The sequence below is a fragment of the Mustelus asterias genome, chromosome 8 (genome assembly GCF_964213995.1).
Source record: "Mustelus asterias chromosome 8, sMusAst1.hap1.1, whole genome shotgun sequence".
NCBI lineage: Eukaryota > Metazoa > Chordata > Chondrichthyes > Carcharhiniformes > Triakidae > Mustelus > Mustelus asterias.
The window spans coordinates 3897214-3921823 of NC_135808.1; the positions used below are offsets into that span (position 1 = coordinate 3897214).

Here is a 24610-nt window from a genome sequence, read left to right on the forward strand (position 1 = left end):
TCATAAGCTTAAGGTTGCCAACTGCGATTAGATGTATTCCTGGAGGTTTCAACAGATGACTTATCCCCACAATCCAGCCATTAGTTGGCCAACACATCCATCCTTGTAACGTACTGCTTTCCTTCACCAACTGAAACACAAAAAATAACCATTGCCCAATTGGATGATGCTTACTGAGAGGTAGCTGGATCTCCCGCCCAGCCCATTTTCAATATTTTTATAGAGAAATATTGAAAGAGAATTTAAAAAGGAAGCTCTTTTTTAATATCCAGGCTTGCATACAGCAGAGTCTTGAAAATTGATTTTCACTCCCTGGAGATTCCAGGCCAATCCTGGAGGGATTGGTAACCCTACTCTCCATCTCTCTTTCATCATTGACAATGTTCTTTAAAATCTACAGCTGAGCATTTTGGTCACCTATTGTAATATCTTGTTATGTGGCTCAGGGTCAAATCCTGTTTAGTAATGCTCATGTGAAGTTCCTTACCTGGGATGTCTTATGACATTGGCTGCGTGGGTTTCCTCCGGGTGCTCCAGTTTCCTCCCACAGTCCAAAGATGTGCAGGTTAGGTGGATTGGCCAGGTTAAATTGCCACTCAGTGTCAGGGGGATTAGCAGGGTAAATACATGGGGTTACGGGGGATAGGGCCTGGGTGGGATTGTTGTCGGTGTAGACTCGATGGGCCGAACGACCTCCTTCTGCACTGAAGGAATTCTATGATTCTATGATTAAAGGTGATATGTAAATGCATTTTGTTGTTACTGCCTCTGAAACCAGGTATTGAATCTGTCTATTTCCTTGTGTCTCGGTGTCATTCCAGTTCTGTTCAATTCACTCAGTCTGGTGTGAACTTTGGTCAACACTTTCCACTCTCAGAAACCTTGACTGTTTACGAGAGGCTGCACTTTGACAATGCAGAGCAGATGTTATCTCACTCCCGGCCAGGGACTTGGGGGTTGAGGGGTGGGTGGGTGAGGGTGTGGGGTGGGGGTGGGGGGATATTGACCTCTGCCGGACCTGATGGTTTCCCAGGAGGGATCCAGCAGTAAGTGGCAGCCACCCAAGCTCAGCTGCCTTGAGTCCTATGAGCTTTCCTGCAGAGAAGTGCTGGAGTGTGGCTGTTAGCTATTACCAGCCATTCCAACTCCCAGACAGGACGGAGAGCTGGAAGATTCTCCTCTTTTGGTTCAAAACCCTTCTCCCTTGCTGATGTTAGGTTATATGTTCCTCTATTCAGACTTTTGGAGTTGGCTTGTTTAGGACATGGTTGTGCTTGTAAAACCAAGGCACCTTTTACTGAGGTTTCCCATCGGTTCATGTTTAATAGGCTGCTCCCTCTGGCCAAATAAAATTTACCTCCTGGAAGAAACATTTTCATTTTTGTAGCACTCCAAACTGTCCCAAATCATTTTACACTAATGAAGTACTCTTTGAGTGCAGTCACGGGTTCTAATGTAGTTAAAATGGGCAGTGAATCTACACACAGCAAGATACCACAAACACACAATCACAGAATTGTTACGGTGTAGAAGGAGGCCACTCAGTCTATCGTGCCTGCACCAAATAAGCATCATGGCTTAGTACCATTCCCCTGCCTTTACCCTGTACCCCTGCACATTGAGTGGGATTTTCCACACCACACCCAGCGGTGACGGAGGTAGCCCGCAATTGGCTGGCAGTGGAATCTTCTCGTCCCGCCACTATCAATGGGGTTTCCCCATTGTTCGCACCCTCCATGCGGCAGGGAACCCGTGGTGGTCGGGGTCACCGTCGGCCGGTGGGAATGGCTGGAAATCCCACCTATTGTTTCTATTCAAATACTCATCAAATATCCTCTTGATGCCGCGATTGAACCTTCCTCCACCACACTTCTAGGCAGTGCATTCCAGACCCCAAACACTCACTGCTTCTTTTACAAATCATTCTAAATCTGTGCCCTCTCATTCTCGATTCTTTTCCGAGCAGGAACACTTCCTCCCTGTCTACTCTGTCCATATCCCCCATGATTTTGAACATCGCTATCAAATCTCCTCTTAGTCTTCACTCCAAGTAAAATAGTCCCAACCTCCTCATACCTGAAGTTTCTCATCCCTAGAAACATTCTTGTAAACCTCTTCTGCACTCTCTCCAATGTGTTCACATCCTTCTGATAGCATGACCCACAGAACTGTACACAATACTCCAGCTGAGGTCCAACTAGTGTCTTGTATAAGTTCAGTATAACCTCCTTGTTCTTGTCCTCTATGCCCCTATTAATAAAGCCTAGGATATTATATGCCTTATTAACTGCTCTCTCCACCTGTCCTGCCAGTTTCAATGCACAGATACACCCAGGTCCTTCTGCAGCCCCTTTAAGAATTTTACCCTTTACTTTATATCGTCTTTCCATTACCCTTTATTTTATTTTATGGCCTGATTATCTATATTTAGGTAACTCTTGGTTGTGGGACAAACATTAACTCAGGACACTGGGGAGAACCCCCAACCCTGCTGTTCCAATAATGCCATGGGATTTTTTATATGAACAGACAAAGAGCAGGAGGAGGCCACTGAGACCCCGCTTCGTCATTTAATAAGATCATGGCTGATCTAATCGTAACCTCAAATCTGCATCCCGCTTACTCCTGATGACCTATCACCCCCTTGCTCCAGGTTCCTCCCCCATTCGGAAAGACGTGCTGGTTAGGGTGCATTGACCCGAACAGGCACCAGAATGTGGCGACTAAGGGATTTTCACAGTAACTTCATTGCAATGTTAATGTAAGCCTTGCTTGTGACTAATAAATAAACTTTTAAAAAAACGTTAAACTTTACCCAGAATCTATCCACCCCTGCCTTAAAAACATTCAAACACTCTGCTTCCCCCGCCTTTTCAGGGAGAGATTTCCAGAGACTCATCATCTCCTGAGTGAGGCTCCTTTTGGCCTCAGAGGGCCTCATTTTAACATCTCCTCTGAAAGACAGCATCTCTGCAGCACTCCCTGCATTGTGAGGATAAATTTAAACTTTTCTACTCAATGCCTGGAGTGGGATTTGAACCGACAATTTTCTGAGTGAGAGATGGGAATGTTACCCATGAGTCATGGCTGAGACCATTATCCGCGCAGTTAATTGTGTTATTTATTTCCTATAGGAATCGTGGTGTAAGTCCGGAGATCATTGTAACGGCTCTCCTTATTGACACCCAAGCCCTACACAAGACTGGACTCCTTCCACCCCTCCGTACAGCTACAGAGATGGGGCTTGTCTTCAGGATCCTGCTCCTCTTTGTCGTCGTGTTCCTGGATAGAGGCAACTGCGGCGTCTTTGTGAAGACCATCCGCCAGAGGAGGGCGCTGCTGCCCAACGTCACCTCCAGCCGCCCCACCACCTTCAACCACGTCTACAACATCAAGCTGCCCCATTGCAAGTCCTGTTCGCCCAACATCTCCAAACCCCTGGCCCACATCTTTGAGGCTCAGGATGAGGCCAGAGACGACAAGCGCTTTGAGCATGATGTCGACCCTACCAACCAGGTCGTCTTCACCCACAGGATCAACATCCCTCCGCAGGTGTGTGGCTGCGATGACGTCCAGGCCCTCCTGAGCCGGCTGGAGAGCCTCGAGAAGCTGGTGGCCACACTGCGTCGACAGTGCTCCAGCAATACGTGTTGTGGTGAGTCTGGCTACTGGCTGGTTCCCGGATCCATTGTCACTGCAGTTCACCATCTGGGTAAACGTACCAGATCCCCCATTGCAATAAAGACAGAACCTGATTGATTTAATCACTGTATAACAATATCCCTCCTGACCAGGAATAGAAAGAAGTCAGGTGTATTATAGATAAAAGAACTTAAAATAAAAATAATGGGTCACTTTATTTTCATTCACGGGATGTGGGAGGTCGCTGGCTGGGCCAGTATTTGTTGCCGATCTCTAAGTGCCTTCCATTTCAGTCAGCATTTGAGAGTCAACTGCATTGCTGTTAGTCTGGAGTCACATGTAGGGCCAGGTAAGGATTTCCTTCCCCAGCGAACCCTATTAGGACAGGTTTTTTACAACAGTGGTTGTGTAGTCATCATTAGACTTTTAATTCCAGATTTATTTTGTTGAATTCAAATTTCACCATCTGCCTATGGCAGGATTTGAACCCGCTGGATTACGAGTGGAGAGACAATACCACTGTGCCACCACCTCACCAGACAGAGAGGCGGTGAATGTTTTTTCTCTCAAAGGGCAGTGAGTCTTTGGAACTCTCTCCCTCAAAAGACAGTGGAATCAGAGTCTGGATATTTTTAAGGAATGCGAGATAGATTCTTGATGAACAAGGGGGTGAAAGGTTATCGGGGATTGGTGGGAGGTTACAATCAGATCAGCAAGGATCTTATTGAATGGCGCAGCAGGGCCGAGTGGCCTACTCCTGCTCCTAATTCATATGTTCTTAAAATCACTGGAACCCAGGAGTCTGAATGCCAGAACACGCATCATAAATCTCTCAAACAAATGTAATAAAAATGAAAATTGATTCAGTTAGTTCGGCAAACAGATGTGCTAATAGGGTGACGAATGGACTCTTGCTGCCCCCAGTGATGGAGTGAGGGTGTGAGAGAGAGATAGAGAGAGAGGAATCGTGGGATGGTGGTTAAGTAACCATTGTTCATTGTTGGGGATACATTACGTTCACTGGGATTACATTATGTTGAGTTTTGTTGAATCCTGGTTGAATCTTACTAATTGTAAAAGTCAAAGAATGCACTGTGAAATCTTTGACTGAAGTTACCGAATTAATGTTTTCTAAAGTAATATTCGATGGACAGCTAACAGGATGTACTACTGAGTGGCAGGCTGAAACTGAATGCTACCTTCAGTACAATGTTAGTGGACGTCACTCGCTACCATCCAACCTGGCAATTTATCATCGATAGGCACTAGAAAGCGGGCCATTCGGCCCATTGTGATTGCACTGGCTCTCCAAATGAGCACCATAACTTCTGCCATTCTGCTGCCTTTTCCCCTACCCCTGACATTGTTTCTATTCAAATAATCATCTAACATCCTCTTGAATGCCTCAATCAAACCTCCAGGCAGTGCATTCCAGACCCCAACCACTCATTGTGTGAAAGCACTTTTTCTCACATCACATTTGCATCTTTTGCAAACTACTTTAAGTTCATTCCCTCTCATTCTTGTTCCTTTTACGAGCAGAAACAGTTTCTCCCTTCCAACTCTGTCTGGCCCCCTCATGATTTTGAACATTTCTATCAAATCTCCTCTTAGCTTTCTTCCGTCCAAGGAGAACAGTCCCAATCTCTCAAATCTGTCCTCATAACCCTGGAACCCTGGTTTTTCATCCCTGGAACCACTCTTGTAAACCTCTCCTGCACTCTCTCCAATATAGATGAACTCAAAGACTGAATGAATAAATTGGTGGTGGTTTATAAATGGATTGCTCCAATTCAGTCACAGGGACCTCGAGGCAAGGTATTGACCGACAATCGATGGGTAAAAGCCTGGCTTAAGCACTCTCCTACCTGAGAGCTCCTCGCTTCCCACAAAGCAGCAGGGTTTTATTCAGTCCTCGGTTTATTAAAGAAACCCGTGGCTTCATTTTGCAGCAGGGGACACATAGTTGGCTGCAAAACAGAGGAACAGGCGACAAAAACGTTTGGCGTCTTGTGAAGTAATTAGCACGAATGGTTTCAAATTCAGTTGGCAATCAGAGAGCTAAGATTTAAGATAACTGGCGAAAGAGGGTGATCTTTAAAAAATGCAGCCAGTTGCTTTGATCTGGAATACACTGGCTAAAAGGCTGGTGGAAGCTGGGAGAGGGAATCAGATACACATTTGAAAAGGGAAAGGAGCAGGTAGGGAAGTGGGAGAACTTTTTCAGCACAGCCACAATGGGCTGAAAGGCCTCATTCTGTGCCGTGAGTTTTTACAATAACTGATAGCATCACATTCACAATTCACGGCCAGTATTTATTGCCCATCACTAATTGCCCTTGAGAAGGTGGTGGTGAGCTGTCTTCTTGTTCCACTGCAGTCCTTGAGGTGTAAACAGAATCATTTTAAGGGATCGACCCTCATTTTAACTGTTTGTCCTGTGCGTCTTGAGGAACACTTTTTGAACTGTAATTTCAAGGGCAGTATCTGGGAGACCGAGCCTCGGAGTCCCAGTTGAGTAATTTGAGTGAGTTTTGCGTTGTCCAGCAAGGAGAGTGGCTGGCACATCATAATATTCCAGTTCCAGAGGTTTCTGCCTTTCATTCCAATGATCCCCGAATAATCCTCCGAAACCTAACATTAACCCTTCACCTAATGACCTCCTTCAATCTAGTGATACTTCACTGTTCCCTTAATGATCCCTATTGATCCCTTAATGATCCGACCTACTATTGATCCCATTATCCCAAATAATTGGTTCCCCTATTGATCCCCATATCCCAATGATCCCCTATTGATCCCTGTGGGCGGCACGGTAGCACAGTGGTTAGCACTGCTGCTTCACGGGTCCCGGGTTCGATTCCCGGCTTGGGTCACTGTCTGTGTGGAGTTTGCACATTCTCCTCGTGTCTGCGTGGGTTTCCTCCGGGTGCTCCGGTTTCCTCCCACAGTCCAAAGATGTGCGGGTTAGGTTGATTGGCCAGGTTAAACGATTGCCCCTTAGAGTCCTGGGATGTGTAGGTTAGAGGGATTAGTGGGTAAAATATGTGGGGGTAGGGCCTGGGTGGGATTGTGGTCGGTGCAGACTCGATGGGCCGAATGGCCTCCTTCTGCACTGTAGGGTTTCTATGATTCTATGATAATTTCCCTAATGATCCTCTATTGAGCCCCCATCTCTCTAACAATCCCCCTAATGATCCCTAACAATCTCCTTCTCCAAAATAATCCCCAATTATCCCCGCAGAGTCTTCTTTCTCTGATAAACTGAGTATCTCGCTCCGCAATTTCTGTGGGAGTTCTAACCAATTAGGCAGCTGTTGGAAAGGAGTCACATGTAAGCCTGACCAGGTAAGGATCTGTGTTAATAAATCAAATGGGTTTTTAACAACAATCCAGCAGTTTAATTCTCATTATTATCCACAAGACAAACATTTTGTTCCTGATTCATGAATTGAATTTAAATTCCCCCAGGTTGGTGCCATGCATTGTGGTGCATGGGACCTGAACACATGGCCAGAATTTTCCAGATGGGGGAGTTTTCCTTCCATGGAATGGGTGGAGAACACACCCCATCTGATTCAGCCTGCCCCTCAGTCACTTCACACTGCAAGTGTAAACTGGCTGGAGCCAGGACTCCTGCCCCTCACCGGGAGCAAGTCGCACCTCAGAGAACCGTCAGCCAATTGAAATGGCCAGCAGTGCGCTAGCGCCTGAAGCTGCAGTGGACAGGACTGGGACTGCAAGCGGTCCCCTCAAACTAAGTCAAAAGAGCCTCCCCTTCCCCCCCACCCCCAACCCCCAGACACACACACACATGATGACCCTCCTCTCACCATGTTTGAGGCCTGAACTCGGTTTATTGTCAACTTCCCTCTCCTGCCAGCTTGAAAATGGAGGTTGGGCAGGGAAAGGCCATTCAGCAGTTCATAATTGGGCCCAATAAGAGTCTCAATTGGGGGAGGTGGGCCAGCCAGCCAAAACCTCGCCCACACCAATGTGTAATAGAGCAGAGGCCGCGCAGTCAGGAAACCAGCGGGTTATGCTCACTCCCACCACCCTTCCCTCCTTCCCACCACCCTACTCTCCTTCCCACCACCCTTCTCTCCTTCCCACCATCCTCCCCATGAACCCACCGATGGGGGAGGATAAAATTCTGCTCCATGATTCTGGAGCATTGGCCCTGGTCTCTGGATTACTAGTCAAGTATCATCACAGTACCACAATGCCACCATCCCTTAGACTTGGCATTCACTCACTGGTCAGTTCCTGAAGCATCTGTACATGTGGAGCAGGGAGGATGGTGGACACTGGATATCAGACACACTGACCCTCTATTGAAGGACAGTCAGTCTCCCAGCGGCTTGTCTTCAGCATGGTGATGGGAATCCATGTGTCAGCCACTCAACCAGCCACAAAACAACAACCAAAGCAACATTCCCAATTATTCCGAACTCAATAGGACCTTCCATTCATTGTCACTGCTAATTTTAATCTAGATGTCCAGGTGAGATTCCTACCTCGGTGGAATGCTGATTTTACACCCAATATTACTGCCCCTGGACTTTGATAGGGCACTTATCCTTAATATCTGGATTCATTGTCCAGTGTTATCTCAACAAGGTTGGCGTCCTGAACTGTGTTTTCAGGAGAGTGCTGACTGTGCCAACCTCAATTTTAAATCAATTCTGATCAACTGGGGCTGTTCAATTAGAGAATCGAAGATGAAGAGAAGGTTTGATAGAGGTATTCCAAGTCACCGGTGGGTCTGGGCAGAGTTGGTGGGTATAAACGGTCTTTGGCAGAAGGATCAAGAACCACAGATTTCGGGGCATTGGCAAAGGAAGCAAAGGTGAAATGAGGAAAGACCTTTCTCCCAGGGAATGGTTTGGATTTGGGATATACTGCCTGAGAGTGTGGTGGAGGCAGGTTTCCAAAGGGCAACTGGATCATTATCTAAAGAGAAAAGATTTGTGAGGCTGCCAGGATAAGGTGGAGGGATGGCATTAGGCAAACTGCTTTTACAGAAGGCTTGCACAGATACAATGGGCCAAATAGTCTCTTTCCGTGCTGTAATCATTCTGTGATCTTTTTCTCCTTTATTCATTCATGCAATGTGACACTTTGCTGGCAAGACTGGCATTTATTACCTATCCCTAATGGCCCTTGAACTGAGTGGCTTGCTAGGCTATTTCAGAGGGCAATTCACAGTCAATCATATTGCTGTGGCTCTGGAATCACATGTAGACCAGACCAGGTAAGGAAGATAGTCTAAAGATGTGTGGGTTAGGTGGATAAGCCATGCTAAATTTCCCCTTAGTATCAGGGGGATTATCAGGCTAAAGATGTGGGGTTACGGGGATAGGGCCTGGGTGGGATTGTGGTCGGTGCAGACTCGATGGGCCTGTAATCCTCCTGTACTGTAGGGATTCTTCTATGACTTCCCTAAAGGACAGGAGTAAACCTGATTTCCTGGTCACCATTAGGCTTTTAATGATGAATTCAGATTTCACCATCTGTTGTAATGGAATTCAAATCCAGATCCCCAGAGTTACGCTAGACTTCCGGATTGCGAGTCCAGTGAAAATACTACTACGCCATTGCCTCTGTAACATTTGTGTTTTAAGGAGATTACTGCACGATTAATGTTTCTTTCAGGACTAACTGTTTAATTGCTCACTTTCCAGGTGCAAAGAATACAATTGACTGTGGGGCCCATGGGACTTTCAGCTCCTCCACCTGTGGCTGTGTTTGTGAGGAGGGCTGGAGCGGGCCCACCTGTGCCAAGGCCAACTGCCCAGCAAACTGCCACCCTCCACAAGGGGACTGTGTGGCTGGCCGGTGCGTGTGCCGTGAGGGTTTCACGGGCGAAGACTGCAGCCAGGAGATCTGCCCCGACGATTGCAACGACCAAGGGCGCTGCATCGACGAAAAGTGTGTCTGCTTCCCCGGGTACACCGGATATGGCTGCACCGAGGAAATTTGTCCCGATGACTGCAGAGGACGCGGGAGGTGTGTGGACGGGCGCTGTGTCTGCAACAAGGGCTACTCTGGGTTCGACTGCGGTGTTGAAGACTGTCCTGGTGGCTGCAACGGCCAAGGGCGCTGCGTCGAGGGGAAGTGCATCTGTAATGCAGGCTTCTCTGGAAAGGATTGTGGCCTACGAGATTGCCCCGCTAACTGTCACGGCCAAGGGGACTGTGTCAAAGGAAAGTGTGTCTGCAAGAAAGGGTTTACTGGGCCTGACTGTGGTGTGAAGGCTTGTCCCCAGAACTGTAATGACCGAGGGAGGTGCGTCAATGGCAAATGTGTCTGCAACACAGGCTATTCAGGGCCTTCTTGTAGCATTCAGGCCTGTCCTGATAACTGTAACAAGCAAGGAAAGTGCGTCAATGGCAAATGTGTCTGCAACACAGGCTATTCAGGGCCTTCTTGTAGCATTCAGGCCTGTCCTGATAACTGTAACAAGCAAGGAAAGTGCGTCAATGGCAAATGTGTCTGCAACACAGGCTATTCAGGACCCAAATGTAGTGTCCAGGACTGTCCAAACAACTGTAACAAACAAGGCCACTGCACTGATGGGAAGTGTGTCTGCAAGGATGGATTCACAGGAAATGATTGTGCAATAGGTGAGATGCATTCTCCCTTCTCTCCCTTTCTTGTGTTGGTGTAGATGCAGAGCAACGACTCATTCAGCTGATTAAACCAAGTAATGATCTGGAATGAGAGGTCATAGTCTGAGGATAAGAGGTAGCAAATTTAAAATAGAGTTGAGGAGAAACTATTTCTCCCAAAGGATTGTGAATGTGAAATTCGTTACCCCCAAGTGCGGTGGACGCTGGGACAGTGAGTAAATTTAAGCAGGAGTTGGACAGATTTTTAATTGGTAATGGGGTTGAAGGGTTATGGGGGGAAGGCAGGAAAATGGGATGAGGAACTTTTCAGCCATGATCGAATGGCAGAGCGGACTCGATGGGCCGAATGGCCTAATTCTGCTCCTATATCTTATGAATTTATGAACTTATAAGGAGGACTACGAACATAAAATGCTGGAAAAATCAACAGCTCCAGCAGCATCCGTGCGGAGAGAGTTAACGTTTCAAGTCAGTATGACTCTTCTCCAGATGTTAACTGTTTCTCTCTCCACCAGACTGCTGTTTTTATTCAGATTGCCAGCAACTGCAGTGATTTGCTTTTATTTTAATGATGATCAGTGCAGTGTGACACTGTGACACCTCCTTGGGATTTGTGGATCTTGCATTGGGTTGTGTTCGAAAGTCTGATCTAGTTGCACGCTGGGGAGTTCTTACGAATCGAGCATCCCGCTTCTGGCCTGGTTTATGTTGGTGTGATTTAAGCTTACCCATTATCGTACAGAAGATTAAAGCCAGATATCTTCAGTGTTGGGTCTTTCACAGGGTGTTTGTTTGTGACTTCCTGTTCACTCCATTCAGCTTTCCCGAAGTCACCAGGATTGTCAGGTGTTGAATGTGTGAGTTGAAAAGGACACGTGTGACTTCAGGCAATGGCGAGGGATGTTGCTGAGCTCCTGGTGGTCGGGAAAATGTTAATTTTCCTCAATTCACTTGCACTTCTGGAAGGTTGGAACATGAATGGGTGGCAGCTGCAGGCAACCAGGCTGTTGGGTTGACACAAGGGTATCAGTGGTAACACCACAGTGCAATGTTCATTTAGACATTAACACACGGACATGGCTACTCTGTGACTCTGTTAATGAAGGTGAATAATGGTTCACAGCCAAAGTTTGCTGTTGTTTGTTCATGTGCCAAGCCAGGTGTTAAACTTCAGATTGGATGATTTTATATCGATGGGGGAGGATGAGCAGGGCTGGGGGCTCGAAACTGATTCTCTCTGACTTCTCCACCACGTTGCTCACAGCGATGGTGACAACAGGGCTGAGTTTCAAGCTGGCCACTCTCCTGTGTAGGCTTGATAAAGCTGCAGTGGATTGTGAGTCTGAGACAGGAATGTGCATTGTGTCCATGCGGGATAAAGTTTATTTGTTTAAAGTTTATTTATTAGTCACAAGTAGTCTTACATTAACACTGCAATGTAGTTACTGTGAAAATCCCCTCGTCGCCACACTCCGGCGCCTGTTCGGGTACACAGGGAGAATTTAGCATGACCATTGCACCTAACCAGCACATCTTTGGACTGTGGGAGGAAACCGGAGCACCCGGAGGAAGCCCACGCAGACACGAGGAGAATGTGCAAACTCCACACAGACAGTGACCCAAGCCGGGAGTTGAACCTGGCACTGTGAGACAGCAGTGCTAACCACTGTGCCACTGTGGATTAATGTAGGAGGTGAGGGCACTGCCCTCCCAGGGCTGAATCCAGCACAAGTTCATTGAACTTGGTTGAGTTCTTTGAAAATGTGACCAAACACATTGACGAAGGAAGAGCGGTGGATGTGGTCTATATGGACTTCAGCAAGGCGTTCGATAAGGTCCCCCATGCAAGACTTCTTGAGAAAGTGAGAGGGCATGGGATCCAAGGGGCTGTTGCCTTGTGGATCCAGAACTGGCTTGCCTGCAGAAGGCAGAGAGTGGCTGTGGAGGGGTCTTTCTCTGCATGGAGGTCAGTGACCAGTGGAGTGCCCCAGGGATCTGTTCTGGGACCCTTGCTGTTTGTCATTTTCATAAATGACCTGGATGAGGAAGTGGAGGGATGGGTTGGTAAGTTTGCTGATGACACCAAGGTAGGTGGTGTTGTGGATAGTTTGGAGGGATGTCAGAAGTTGCAGCGAGACATAGATAGAATGCAAGACTGGGCGGAGAAGTGGCAGATGGACTTCAACCCGGATAAGTGTGTGGTGATCCATTTTGGCAGATCCAATGGGATGAAGCAGCAGTATAATATGAAGGGTACCATTCTTAGCAGTGTAGATGATCAGAAGGACCTTGGGGTCCGGGTCCATAGGACTCTTAAATCGGCCTCGCAGGTGGAGGATGCAGTCAAGAAGGCGTACGGCGTACTGGCCTTCATTAATCGAGGGATTGAGTTTAGGAGTCGGGAGATAATGCTGCAGCTTTATAGGACCCTGGTTAGACCCCACTTGGAGTACTGCGCGCAGTTCTGGTCACCTCATTACAGGAAAGATGTTGAAGCCATTGAAAGAGTGCAGAGGAGATTTACAAGGATGTTGCCTGGATTGGGGGGCATGCCTTATGAGGATAGGTTGAGGGAGCTTGGTCTCTTCTCCCTGGAGAGACGAAGGATGAGAGGTGACCTGATAGAGGTTTACAAGATGTTGAGAGGTCTGGATAGGATAGACTCTCAGAGGCTATTTCCAAGGGCTGAAATGGTTGCTACGAGAGGACACAGGTTTAAGGTGCTGGGGGGTAGGTACAGAGGAGATGTCAGGGGTAAGTTTTTCACTCAGAGGGTGGTGGGTGAGTGGAATCGGCTGACGTCGGTGGCGGTGGAGGCAAACTCGTTGGGGTCTTTTAAGAGACTTCTGGATGAGTACATGGGATTTAATGGGATTGAGGGCTATAGATAGGCCTAGAGGTGGGGATGTGATCGGCGCAACTTGTGGGCCGAAGGGCCTGTTTGTGCTGTGGCTTTCTATGTTCTATGTTCTATGTATGTGTGCTGACGGCTGTAGTTCAGTCTGAGGTAGTTCATACTGAGAGTGCACGCCCACACTTAAGGCTTGACCGTGCACAGGGTGCTTTGTGGCTATAAAAGGGGGCATAAAAATGCTGTCTTCTTATTTCGATGATTCCTCTTTAGTTTTGAAATGTTCTTTTCTGATGTGAACTAGGGTAACACAGTAGCCTAGTGCTTTGTAGCCCAATGCACAACACCACATTAAACTAGTGCAGAATAAGCAGGTCTTTGTGGTGCAGTGGGTAGCACCCCTGCCTCTGAACCAGGAGCTCCGGGTTTGAGTCCCACCCCAGGACTCTGATTCACCTCGTGTCACTCTCCTGCCTCGACCTCGGCCCTTTCTTGGTCCATTCATAACGTGGCCAAAAAGGTTGAGTATCGACTTCCACAACGTGCAGGTGCTGAGAGCGTTGGTCAGCCCTGTGATGGAAAGAATACTGATTCGACCAAGACCAGCCACAGCTCCAGGCTACAACATGCATGGAAAAGTTCCGTTTCCCACAGCAACCTGGACTGTACTGTTCTATGTTCTATGTTCTAACCTGGCCTCCCTGCGTGAACTATAATGCAGTGCTACCACTGTAATGAATCGTAGAAACCCAACGTTACAGAAAGAGGCCATTCGGCCCATCGAGTCTGATTTGGCACAGAATTGACACCCTTTCGCCCTCAGAAAGCAGTGAATGTGGTGTGGGAAATGGATGTATGAGACTGAGGTGATGGTGAGTGCTTTGGACAGGATAGAGGGGAGCTTCACTCCATGCCTGACCTGGGTTGTGTTTGACCTGGAAGTGTTTGATAAGGACAGTAGATTCTGAAATGGAAAAATGTTCCACATTCCAGCATCTTGATAAACATCTTAGTTTACTAATTCGGAAAATGGATCTGTCCTATTCTCTGCTCACTTGGGTTCCTCTTGAATCTGCTCTTGGTTCCGTGTTCTCCTGATTGAGATCAGGAATTTCTGCAGGATCTTAGAGCCAACAGAGCAGCAATTAAGAGATTTACTGTTCTGCTGTTAAAGCCCAGTAAGTCCAGCTGGAAAAAAGAAACATCATAAAAAATATAATGAAATCACTACGCTTGTTAAAAAGAGACCTGAGAGAAAGCATTTGGTAAAGAAAGCTTTGTATTTGTGACACACTTTTCACATCCTCAGGTTTCACTTTACAGCCAATGGAGTAGTTTTAGATTCTCTGGTGTAGTGCAGGAAATGTGGCAGCTAACCTTTGCACAGCAAGATCCCACAAACAGCCATCTAAGAATGAATGAGTCGTCTGCTTTTTTAATGTTGATTAATGGATAACTATAGTCAGAACACCAGGGATAATTCCCTTGGTCTCCCTCGAATGGGGTGGCACAGTGGTTAGCACTGCCGCCTCATAGCAGCAGGACCTGGGTTCGGTTCCTGGCTCATTCTCCCTGTGTCTGTGGGTTTCCTCCGGGTGCTCCAGTTTCCTCCCATAGTTCAAAGATGTGTAGGTTAGGTTGATTGGCCATAGTAAAATGCTATGCTATCAAATGCTATTTGATTTCTGTGTCTGTGCCCTGTTTGAGAACAGAGACCACTCCATCTGACGAAGGAGCATTGCTCCGAAAGCTTATGGTATTTGCTACCAAATAAACCTGTTGGACTTTAACCTGGTGTTGTGAGACTTCTTACTGTGCTTACCCCAGTCCAACGCCGGCATCTCCACATCATAGTAAAATGCACAGGGTTATGGGGATAGAACATAGAACATAGAACATAGAACATTACAGCGCAGAACAGGCCCTTCGGCCCACGATGTTGCACCGACCAGTTAAAAAAAAAAACTGTGACCCTCCAACCTAAACCAATTTCTTTTCGTCCATGAACCTATCTACGGATCTCTTAAACGCCCCCAAACTAGGCGCATTTACTACTGATGCTGGCAGGGCATTCCAATCCCTCACCACCCTCTGGGTAAAGAACCTACCCCTGACATCGGTTCTATAACTACCCCCCCTCAATTTAAAGCCATGCCCCCTCGTGCTGGATTTCTCCATCAGAGGAAAAAGGCTATCACTATCCACCCTATCTAAACCTCTAATCATCTTATATGTTTCAATAAGATCCCCTCTTAGCCGCCGCCTTTCCAGCGAAAACAATCCCAAATCCCTCAGCCTCTCCTCATAGGATCTCCCCTCCATACCAGGCAACATCCTGGTAAACCTCCTCTGCACCCTCTCCAAAGCCTCCACATCCTTCCTGTAATGTGGGGACCAGAACTGCACACAGTACTCCAAGTGCGGCCGCACCAGAGTTGTGTACAGTTGCAACATAACGCTACGACTCCTAAATTCAATCCCCCTACCAATAAACGCCAAGACACCATATGCCTTCTTAACAACCTTATCTACTTGATTCCCAACTTTCAGGGATCTATGCACACATACACCTAGATCCCTCTGCTCCTCCACACTATTCAAAGTCCTCCCGTTAGCCCTATACTCAACACATCTGTTATTCCTACCAAAGTGAATTACCTCACACTTCTCCGCATTAAACTCCATCCGCCACCTCTCGGCCCAACTTTGCAACCTGTCTAAGTCTTCCTGCAAACTACGACACCCTTCCTCACTGTCTACCACACCACCGACTTTGGTGTCATCAGCAAATTTGCTAATCCACCCAACTATACCCTCATCCAGATCATTAATAAATATTACAAACAGCAGTGGCCCCAAAACAGATCCCTGAGGTACACCACTTGTAACCGCACTCCATGATGAATATTTACTATCAACCACCACCCTCTGTTTCCTATCCGCTAGCCAATTCCTGATCCAATTTCCTAGATCACCCCCAATCCCATACATCTGCATTTTCTGCAGAAGCCTACCATGGTGAACCTTATCAAACGCCTTACTAAAATCCATATATACCACGTCCACTGCCTTGCCCCCATCCACCTCCTTGGTCACTTTCTCAAAAAACTCAATAATAGGGTGTGAGAGGGGGCCAATCTGTTGGACAGTCAGTGCAGACTCGATGGGCTCCTCTGCACCATAGGGAGTGTATGATTCTGTGAAACACTGAGATGGAGTGTTGAATTAACATCTCATCCAAACGACAGCACGCCTGATAGTGCTTGGCACTCTCTTGATGTTTCACTGGGAGTGTCAGTCCACCAATGGTGGTCAGACTGTGGCGCAGGACTGGAATCCTCAACTGCTGAGGCTTGGAGGCGAGGACGCTACCACTGAGACACAACCTCAAAGGCCCACCAAGGTGAGAGGCAAGTGTAAAGGCGCACAGAGCATGTTGCACAGTGCGATCCCACAAAGACCAAAGCCCAAATTCATTGCGTCTTATTGGGATGGCTGCCCTGAAGAGCCTGTTTGGCCCCTGGGATGATGCTTTAACATAGCCCTTCATTCATGCTCATCTCTGGAGAGTGAGCAGGAATAGGTTGTTAAGGGAGAGGTGGGAGGGGGACACTGTCGCCTTTGACTTTCGGCAGTTATTTTGAAAGAAGGACCTTATTTAGGTTGGACGAAGGGGGGAAGAGAAAGCTTGCAGAAAAATGTCCTGTTTGTTGACAGTACAGTTTGAAGTCTTGGGATGAAAGCAGCAGTACATTTGACATGCTTATGAATGCCTTACTTTTCTTTGGCACCTACGAACAATATTGGCTATGAGGTGTATTTGAAATGGAAACGGTTGGGAGAGGGTTGAGGGCAGGGAGCAGGAGGGGAACACTGAAGCCCAGGATAATGTTTAGTGGTTAGACTCCTACTCTTTTATAAGCTCAGGCCAGCCCGGTCTCCCATCAAAAGGTCCCGAGGCGCCAGTGGTCTTTAATGAAACAAACTCGAGGAGGAGGTTCCATTTGGTTTGTGTCAGAGGTCAGGGTGAGCTGGAACCGAGGTTACCACTGTGCGTCTGACAATCAGGGCGTTTGGACAGGAGGTGAAAAATCTAACACCAGTGGGAGGTCCCCGAGTTAATCCACTGGGGCAAGCCCAAGTAGAAGTATTTCAGAGGAGGCAGAGAGAGGGTGGAAAGTTAGAAAGCGAGCGAATGAATGAGAGCATTCTCTGGGCTTTCTGTACAGTCAAATTGCTGTAGAATTTGATTCAAAGTCACCCAAGCATCTTAGAGTTCCAACCATTTACACTGCCGGAAACCTTTGAGAAACGGCCCATTAAAGGAAAACTGCAGTTGGTTTGAAGCAGAGTTTTTTTAAAATGACCTATAAGATTCCATCTCTTTTTTCTAATTTGGATATTTCTCACTCAGCCAGCATCAGGCTATTGGATCATTATCCCATGGCTTGTTCATGCAATCTCGCTGTGCCCAAGTTGGGTGCCGCTTTTTTTCCCCACAGCAGCAACTACACTTCAAATTTTAAAAACACAGTACTTCAGTGGCTGTCAAAGCACCCGAACAGATGCTGCAGGAATGTGCAGTGTCCCTTTAAGGGCAGCGAGTACAGCCCAATACTGGGGGCACCGAGACTGTCTCTGTGGGAGCCCCGGTCACGAAACTTTCCACCCCAGAGACCACCGCAATCCCAGAGGAGAGCGGGGAAATCTTTCCTCCTGCCGTCTAAATCATGGATAATTCTGACCACAATCCTGATGATAATTTACATGCTGGATTGAAGGAAAGCCATGTCCTGGTGTGTTTAGTGAATCTTATCCTGCTGCCAGCCATTCCTCTGTTACATGGAGCCACTTCAAGTCAAGTTCTCTGTATGAATGTTCGTCTCAGCCTCAAGCTCTGATCCCTCTCTCAAAGTCCACAGTTACTTTTTAAACTCAAGCAACTATTCATTCAAGATAATTTTACCCTTTGAAATGTATTCTTTAAAGGGTCTTCCTGTTAGGAATGTATCTTTTCAAATTGTCCAGAAAATAGATTAACCGAATGCAAAGGAAGGTATTGAATTTGCAGGGTTAAAACTGTGTCCAATACTTCACTATGAACAATATCACAGGACATCTACTGGCATTTAATAATTCATTGAATATCATGTGGTTCGAACAGTGTGTTCACTAATGCACGAGGAACAACGCCAGGGGAGGTCAGTTAATATCAGATATGTTGTACAACATTCTACTCTCAACATAAAACTGTCAACTGTCTGCAGCTCAACCAGATTTGAAACAGCCCACACAGTGGTTATCACTGCTGCCTCACAGCACCAGGGTTCTATTCCCGGCTTGGGTCACTGTCTGAGTGGAGTTTGCACATTCTCCCCGTGTCTGCATGGGTTTCCTCCAGGTGCTCCGGTTTCCTCCCACAATCCAGAGATGTGCAGGTTAGTTGCATTAGCCATGCTAAATCCTCCCTCATTGTACCCGAACAGGTGCTGGAGTGTGGCGAATTTCACAGTATTTTCTTTCACAGGGGATTTTCACAGTAACTTTGTTACAGTGTTAATGTAAGCCGACTTGTGACTAATAAATAAACTTTAAATTTTACTTTTAAATGGCAGGGTGCCACACTCATAAACATGAATGAAGGGCTGGTGGAGTTTGCCTCATTTTGCCATTAGATGTCACCAGCTGAGTAGGAATATAAGCTGTGAGGGGAACATAAAGAGGCTACAAAGAAATATAGACAGGTTAAGTGAGTGGGTAACAAGGAGCGTAATGTGGGGAAGTGTGAGGTTGATCGTATGAATAGAAAAGCAGATTTCTTTTTAAAATGGTGTGAGACTTGTAAAGCTTGATGATAAGAGAGCCTTGGGTCTGCTCACAAAAAGGAACACAGAAAATTAGCATGCAGGCACAGAAAGCGATTAAAAAGACAAATGTTTTTATTGTAAGGGGATTGGAGAATAAGAATAAGAAAGTCTTGCTCCAGCTTTACAGGGTTTTGTGAGACTGCGGAAGGAATTCTCTTATCTTCCTGCCACCACCCCGGTGAGAATGGAGAATTTGGTACTCAGCCAGAACTTCATTCACTGCAGCAGGACCGGAGAATCCCAATGCGGACAAGGTCGGAGAATTCCAGCCCACATCTGGAATACTGTGTGTAATTTCAGCCTCCATATTTAAGGAAGGATATACAAGTGCTAAGAAAAGTGACAGAGGATTAGTGGTATTGTCACTGGAATCAGAAATGAGAAGTGGACCTGGGTAAGATGCTCTTTCGTAGAGTCGATGCATCCTCTCCAATGTAATCACATCCTTCCTATGGTGAGGTGACCAGAATTGCACACAGTAATCTAGCCGTGGCCTAACCAAAAGTTTGTACAACTCTTATAATCTCCTTGCTCTTATAATCTATGCTACAACTGATAAAAGGAAGTGTCCCACATGCCTTCTTAAATAGCCTATTATCCAATTCTGTCCCCTTCAGGGATCCGTGGACAAGCTCCCCAAGATCCCTCTGTTCCTCTGACCTTCCTAGAGTCCTGCCATTCATTAAATACTCCCTTGTCTTGTTACTCCCTCTAAAGTGCATAGGATTAAATTCCATCTGCCACTGTTCTGCCCATCTGATCAACCCATCAGTACCTTCCTCCAACCTCAGAGTTTCCTCACTATTAACCACCTTGCCAAACTTCGTGTCATTCGCAAACTTACTTATCACCCCCTCCCCCCCCAGTATCTCCCCAATATAATAAAAATCTGGCATTAAAAGCCTAAAGATGACCATGAAACCATTGTCGACTGTTGTGAAATCCCATCTGGTTTACTTATGTCCTTCAGGGAAGGAAATCTGCCATCCTTACCCGGTCTGGCCTACACGTGTCTCCACATCCACAGCAATGTGGTTGACTCTCAAATGCCCAATGGCCTAGCAAGCCACTCAGCTCAAGAGCAATTAGGAATGGCAATAAATGCTGGCCCAGCCAGCGATGCCAACATCCAATGAAAGAATTGGAGGTGCACATTCACTGAATTGATCCTTGGGATGTGAGGCTTGTGCTATAATGAGAGTAAATTGGGACTATATTCTCTGGAGTTCAGAAGAATAAGCGGTGACTTCAATAAAGCAAATCAGATTCTGAGGGGGTTTGACCAGGTGGGCACTGAGAGGTTGTTTCCTTCTGGCTGGGGAAGCTAGAAACACAGAGACACAGTCTCAGGATAAGGGCTCAATCATTTAGGACTGAGATGAGGAGAAGTGTCTTCACTCAAAGGGTTGTGACTCTTTTGAATCCTCCAGCGCAGAGGGCTGTGGAAGCTCTATTGGTGAAATGAGGCTGGCATAGACAGACTGGTCTCTCAGGGAATCAAGGTATATGCGGTGAAGTTAAAGCAGATGATCAGCTCTGATCGTATTGAACGGGGGAGCAGGTTCAAGGGGTGAAATAGTCCACTGCTGCTCCTATTTCCTATGCTCTGATCATATTCATCCATTCGTGCTTTGTGTCATTCAGAATAAGTCAATATTCAAGGTGAGCGAGGTCACATTCCTGCCCTCTATGCACGAGAATACCTTCGACATTTGTGACCTTTAAATATTTTCCCTGTCTTATTTCAGAAATCCCAGCTCCCATTGGGCTTCAAGTGAAGAAGATCCTGGAGACCAAGGCGACAGTGGAGTGGGAGCTGCCACGGGTTCCAGTCGACGCCTGGGAGATCACCTTCAAACCCTTGGTAAAGGGCAATCTGGGAATGGAGCTTGCATGTCAAGGGTCGGTGGGAATAGGAGTGGGGGAGGAGGAAGGATTGGGGGAGGGATGTGCTTGAAATATCCCAAGATGCCAAACTAAAGTGCCAGGGAGGCATTTTGGTGAACCTCACCAGATAGCGTGTGCAGTTGGAAGAGGTTCCCCAATTGAGGTCATTCCACCGGGTACGATGTGAATGTGTCTCAGGTGCTCAGCATGTTGGATGTTGTGGCTGTTCTGGCAATGAAAAGCCAATCTGGGGGCCACTGGTGCCAATTGCCACGGAATGCTCCCTCTGACATGCCTGATCCAGTTCATAGTAGATGGAGCTTCCACCTTGGACCAGAGCTTCCCTCTCAACCTGCAGTTGGAGTGCGCCGGACGACCATCGGTGATTGGGGCTGAGGAGCTGAGTGGAGGAGGAAGAGGAGCAGGCAAGAGAGGGGCATTCCTTCACAAACCTGAAATCTGGTTCAATGGAGCCCAACAAGGCCCAATCTCCTTAAATTACCACCAACAGTTCCTCTGCCATCTTCATTCGCTGCCTATTGATGTCTGCATTGTGTTTGAAGGGCTGTGGGTAGGTAGTGTGTGACGAACAGGTCTCACCACAACTGGTCAATATCCCCGACCTCTCACAGCACTGACCCCTGATCCAGACCAGAGAGGACATTATTGTGGAGATTGTGTCAGTGTTGGGAAAGGATATCAGAGTCTGTGACAGAGGCAGTGAACCAGATTGTCCTGAAGCAGCAGGTTCGAGAGTTAGGTAGAAAGTTAAAAAGCAGGACCGCGAGGGTTGTAATCTCAGGATTAATCCCTGTGTCACATGCCAGTGAGGCTAGGAATAGGAAGATAGTGCAGCTCAACACGTGGCTAAACAGCTGGTGTAGGAGGGAGGGTTTCAGATATCTGGACCATTGGGATCTCTTCCGGGGCAGGTGGGACCTGTACAAGAAGGACGGGTTGCATCTAAACTGGAAAGGCATAAATATTCTGGCCGGGAGGTTTGCTGGTGTCACATGGAAGGATTTAAACTAGTTTGGCAGGGGAGTGGCAACCAAGGCAAAGGTGAATTAACTGAAGGGGAACCAGAGAGTGGGGCCAGAAAGACTGAGAGGAAGAGCAGGCAGGGTGTGGTTGCTAATCAAAGAGGGTCTGGGGGTTTGTAGTGCATTTGTTTCCATGTGAGAAGTGTAACAGGTAAGGCAGATGAACTTAGAGCTTGGATAGGAACTATGATGTTGTTGCCATTACAGAGACTTGGTTAAGGGAAGGACAGGATTGGCAGCTTAACATTCCAGGATACAGATGTTTCAGACAGGATAGAGGGGGATATAAAAGCTAAGGGGGAGTTGCACTACTGTTAAGGAGAATATCATAGCTGTACTGTGGGAGGACACCTCAGAGGACTCATGCAGCGAGGTAATATGGGTAGAGCTCAGGAATAGGAAGGGCGTAGTCACAATGTTGGGGGTTTACTATAGGCCGCCCAACAGCCTGCGGGAGAGAGAGGAACAGATATGTAGGCAGATTTTGGCAAGGTGTAAAAATAACAGGGTTGTTGTGGTGGGAGATTTTAACTTCCCCTATATTGACTGGGACTCACTTAGTGCTAGGGGCATGGATGGGGCAGAGTTTGTAAGGAGCATCCAGGAGGGTTTCTTGAAGCAGTATGTAGATAGTCCAATTAGGGAAGGGGCCGTACTGGACCTGGTATTGGGGAATGAGCCCGGCCAGGTGGTCGATGTTTCAGTCAGGGAGCAGTTCGGGAACAGTGACCAGAATTCAGTACGTTTTAAGGTACTGATGGATAAAGATAAGTGTCGTCCTCAAGTTAAATTGGGGGAAGGCTAATTACAACAATATTAGGCAGGAACTGAAGAATGTAGATTGGGGGCAGATGTTTGAGGGCAAATCAACATCTGGCTTGTGGGAGGCTTTCAAGTGTAAGTTGATAGGGATTCAGGACCGGCACATTCCTGTAAGGATGAAGGATAAGTATGGCAAGTTTTGGGAACCTTGGATAACGAGAGATATTGTGAGCCTAGTCAAAGAGAAAAAGGCAGCATTTGTCAAAGCTAGGAGGCTGGGAACACACGAAGCAAGTGTGGAATACAAGGAAAGTAGAAAGAAACTTAAGCAAGGAGTAAGAAGAGCTAAAAGGGGTCATGCAAAATCATTGGCCAACAGGATTAAGGAAAATCCCAAATCTTTTATACATATATAAAGAGCAAGAGGGTAGCCAGGGAGAGAGTTGGTCCACTCAAGGACGGGGCAGGGAATCTATGCATGGAGCCAGAGGAAATGGGCGAGATATTAAATGAGTACTTTGCGTCAGTATTCACCAAAGAGAAAGACTTGGTGGATGATGAGTCTGGGGGAGGGTGTGTTGATAGTTTGGGTCATGTTGAGATCAAAAAGGAGGAGGTATTGGGGTTCTTGAGAAACATTAAGATAAACAAGTACCCAGGGCCTGATGGGATACACCCCAGAATACTGAGAGAGGCAAGGGAGGAAATTACTGGGGCCTTGAGAGAAACCTTTGTATTCCTCACTGGCCAAAGGGGAGGTCCAACAACACCAGGTTAAAGTCCAACAGGTGTATTTGGTAGCAAAAGCCACACAAGCTTTCGGAGCTCCGAAAGCTTGTGTGGCTTTTGCTACCAAATAAACCTGTTGGACTTTAACCTGGTGTTGTTAAACTTCTTACTGTGTTTACCCCAGTCCAACGCCGGCATCTCCACATCAAAGGGGAGGTCCCAGAGGATTGGAGAATAGCCAATGTTGTTCCTTTGTTTAAGAAGAATAGCAAGAATAACCCAGGTAATTACAGGCCGGTGAGCCTTACATCAGTGGAAGAGAAATTATTGGAGAGGATTCTTCAAGACAGGATTTACTCCCACTTGGAAATAAGTGGACGTATCAGTGAGAGGCAACATGGTTTTGTAAAGGGGAGGTCGTGTCTCACTAACTTGATCGAGTTTTTCGAGGAAGTGACAAAGATGATTGATGAGGGTAGAGCAGTGGATGTTGTCTACATGGACTTCAGTAAGGCCTTTGACAAGGTCCCTCATGGCAGACTGGCGCAGAAGGTGAAGTCGCATGGGATCAGAGGTGAGCTGGAAAGGTGGATACAGAACTGGCTCGGTCATAGAAGGCAGAGGGTAGCAGTGGAAGGGTGCATTTCTGAATGGAGGGCTGTGACAAATGGCGTTCCTCAGGGATCAGTGCTGGGACCTTTGCTGTTTGTATTATATATAAATGATTTGGAGGAAAATGTAACTGGTTTGATTGGTAAGTTTGTGGACGACACAAAGGTTGGTACATTTGTGGATAGCTATGAGGACCATCAGAGGATACAGCAGGATATAGATCGGTTGGAGGCTTGGGCGGAGAGATGGAGATGGAGTTTAATCCGGACAAATGTGAGGTAATGCATTTTGGAAGGTCTAACAGAGATAGGAAATATACAGTAAATGGCAGAACCCTTAAGAGTATTGATAGGCAGAGGGATCTGGGTGTACAGGTACACAGGTCACTGAAAGTGGCAACGCAGGTGGAGAAGGTAGTCAAGAAGGCATACGGCATGCTTGCCTTCATCGGCCGAGGCATTGAGTTTAAAAATTGGCAAGTCATGTTGCAGCTTTATAGAACCTTAGTTAGGCCGCACTTGGAATACAGTGTTCAATTCTGGTCGCCACACGACCAGAAGGATGTGGAGGCTTTGGAGAGGGTAC

At 47.0% G+C, this 24610-nt stretch overlaps 1 protein-coding gene across 1 annotated transcript in view; it reads left to right on the forward strand.

The window, feature by feature from the left end:
- The window catches only part of LOC144496740 (tenascin-like), a 175307-nt gene that overhangs the window by 50834 nt on the left and 99863 nt on the right, over positions 1-24610 (forward strand). The window contains exons 2-4 of the mRNA XM_078217252.1: positions 3135-3655; positions 9327-10268; positions 20741-20856. Of these exons, the coding sequence (XP_078073378.1) occupies positions 3238-3655; positions 9327-10268; positions 20741-20856 (1476 nt within the window). The 5' untranslated portion in view covers positions 3135-3237. The remainder of the gene's footprint in view (positions 1-3134; positions 3656-9326; positions 10269-20740; positions 20857-24610) is intronic.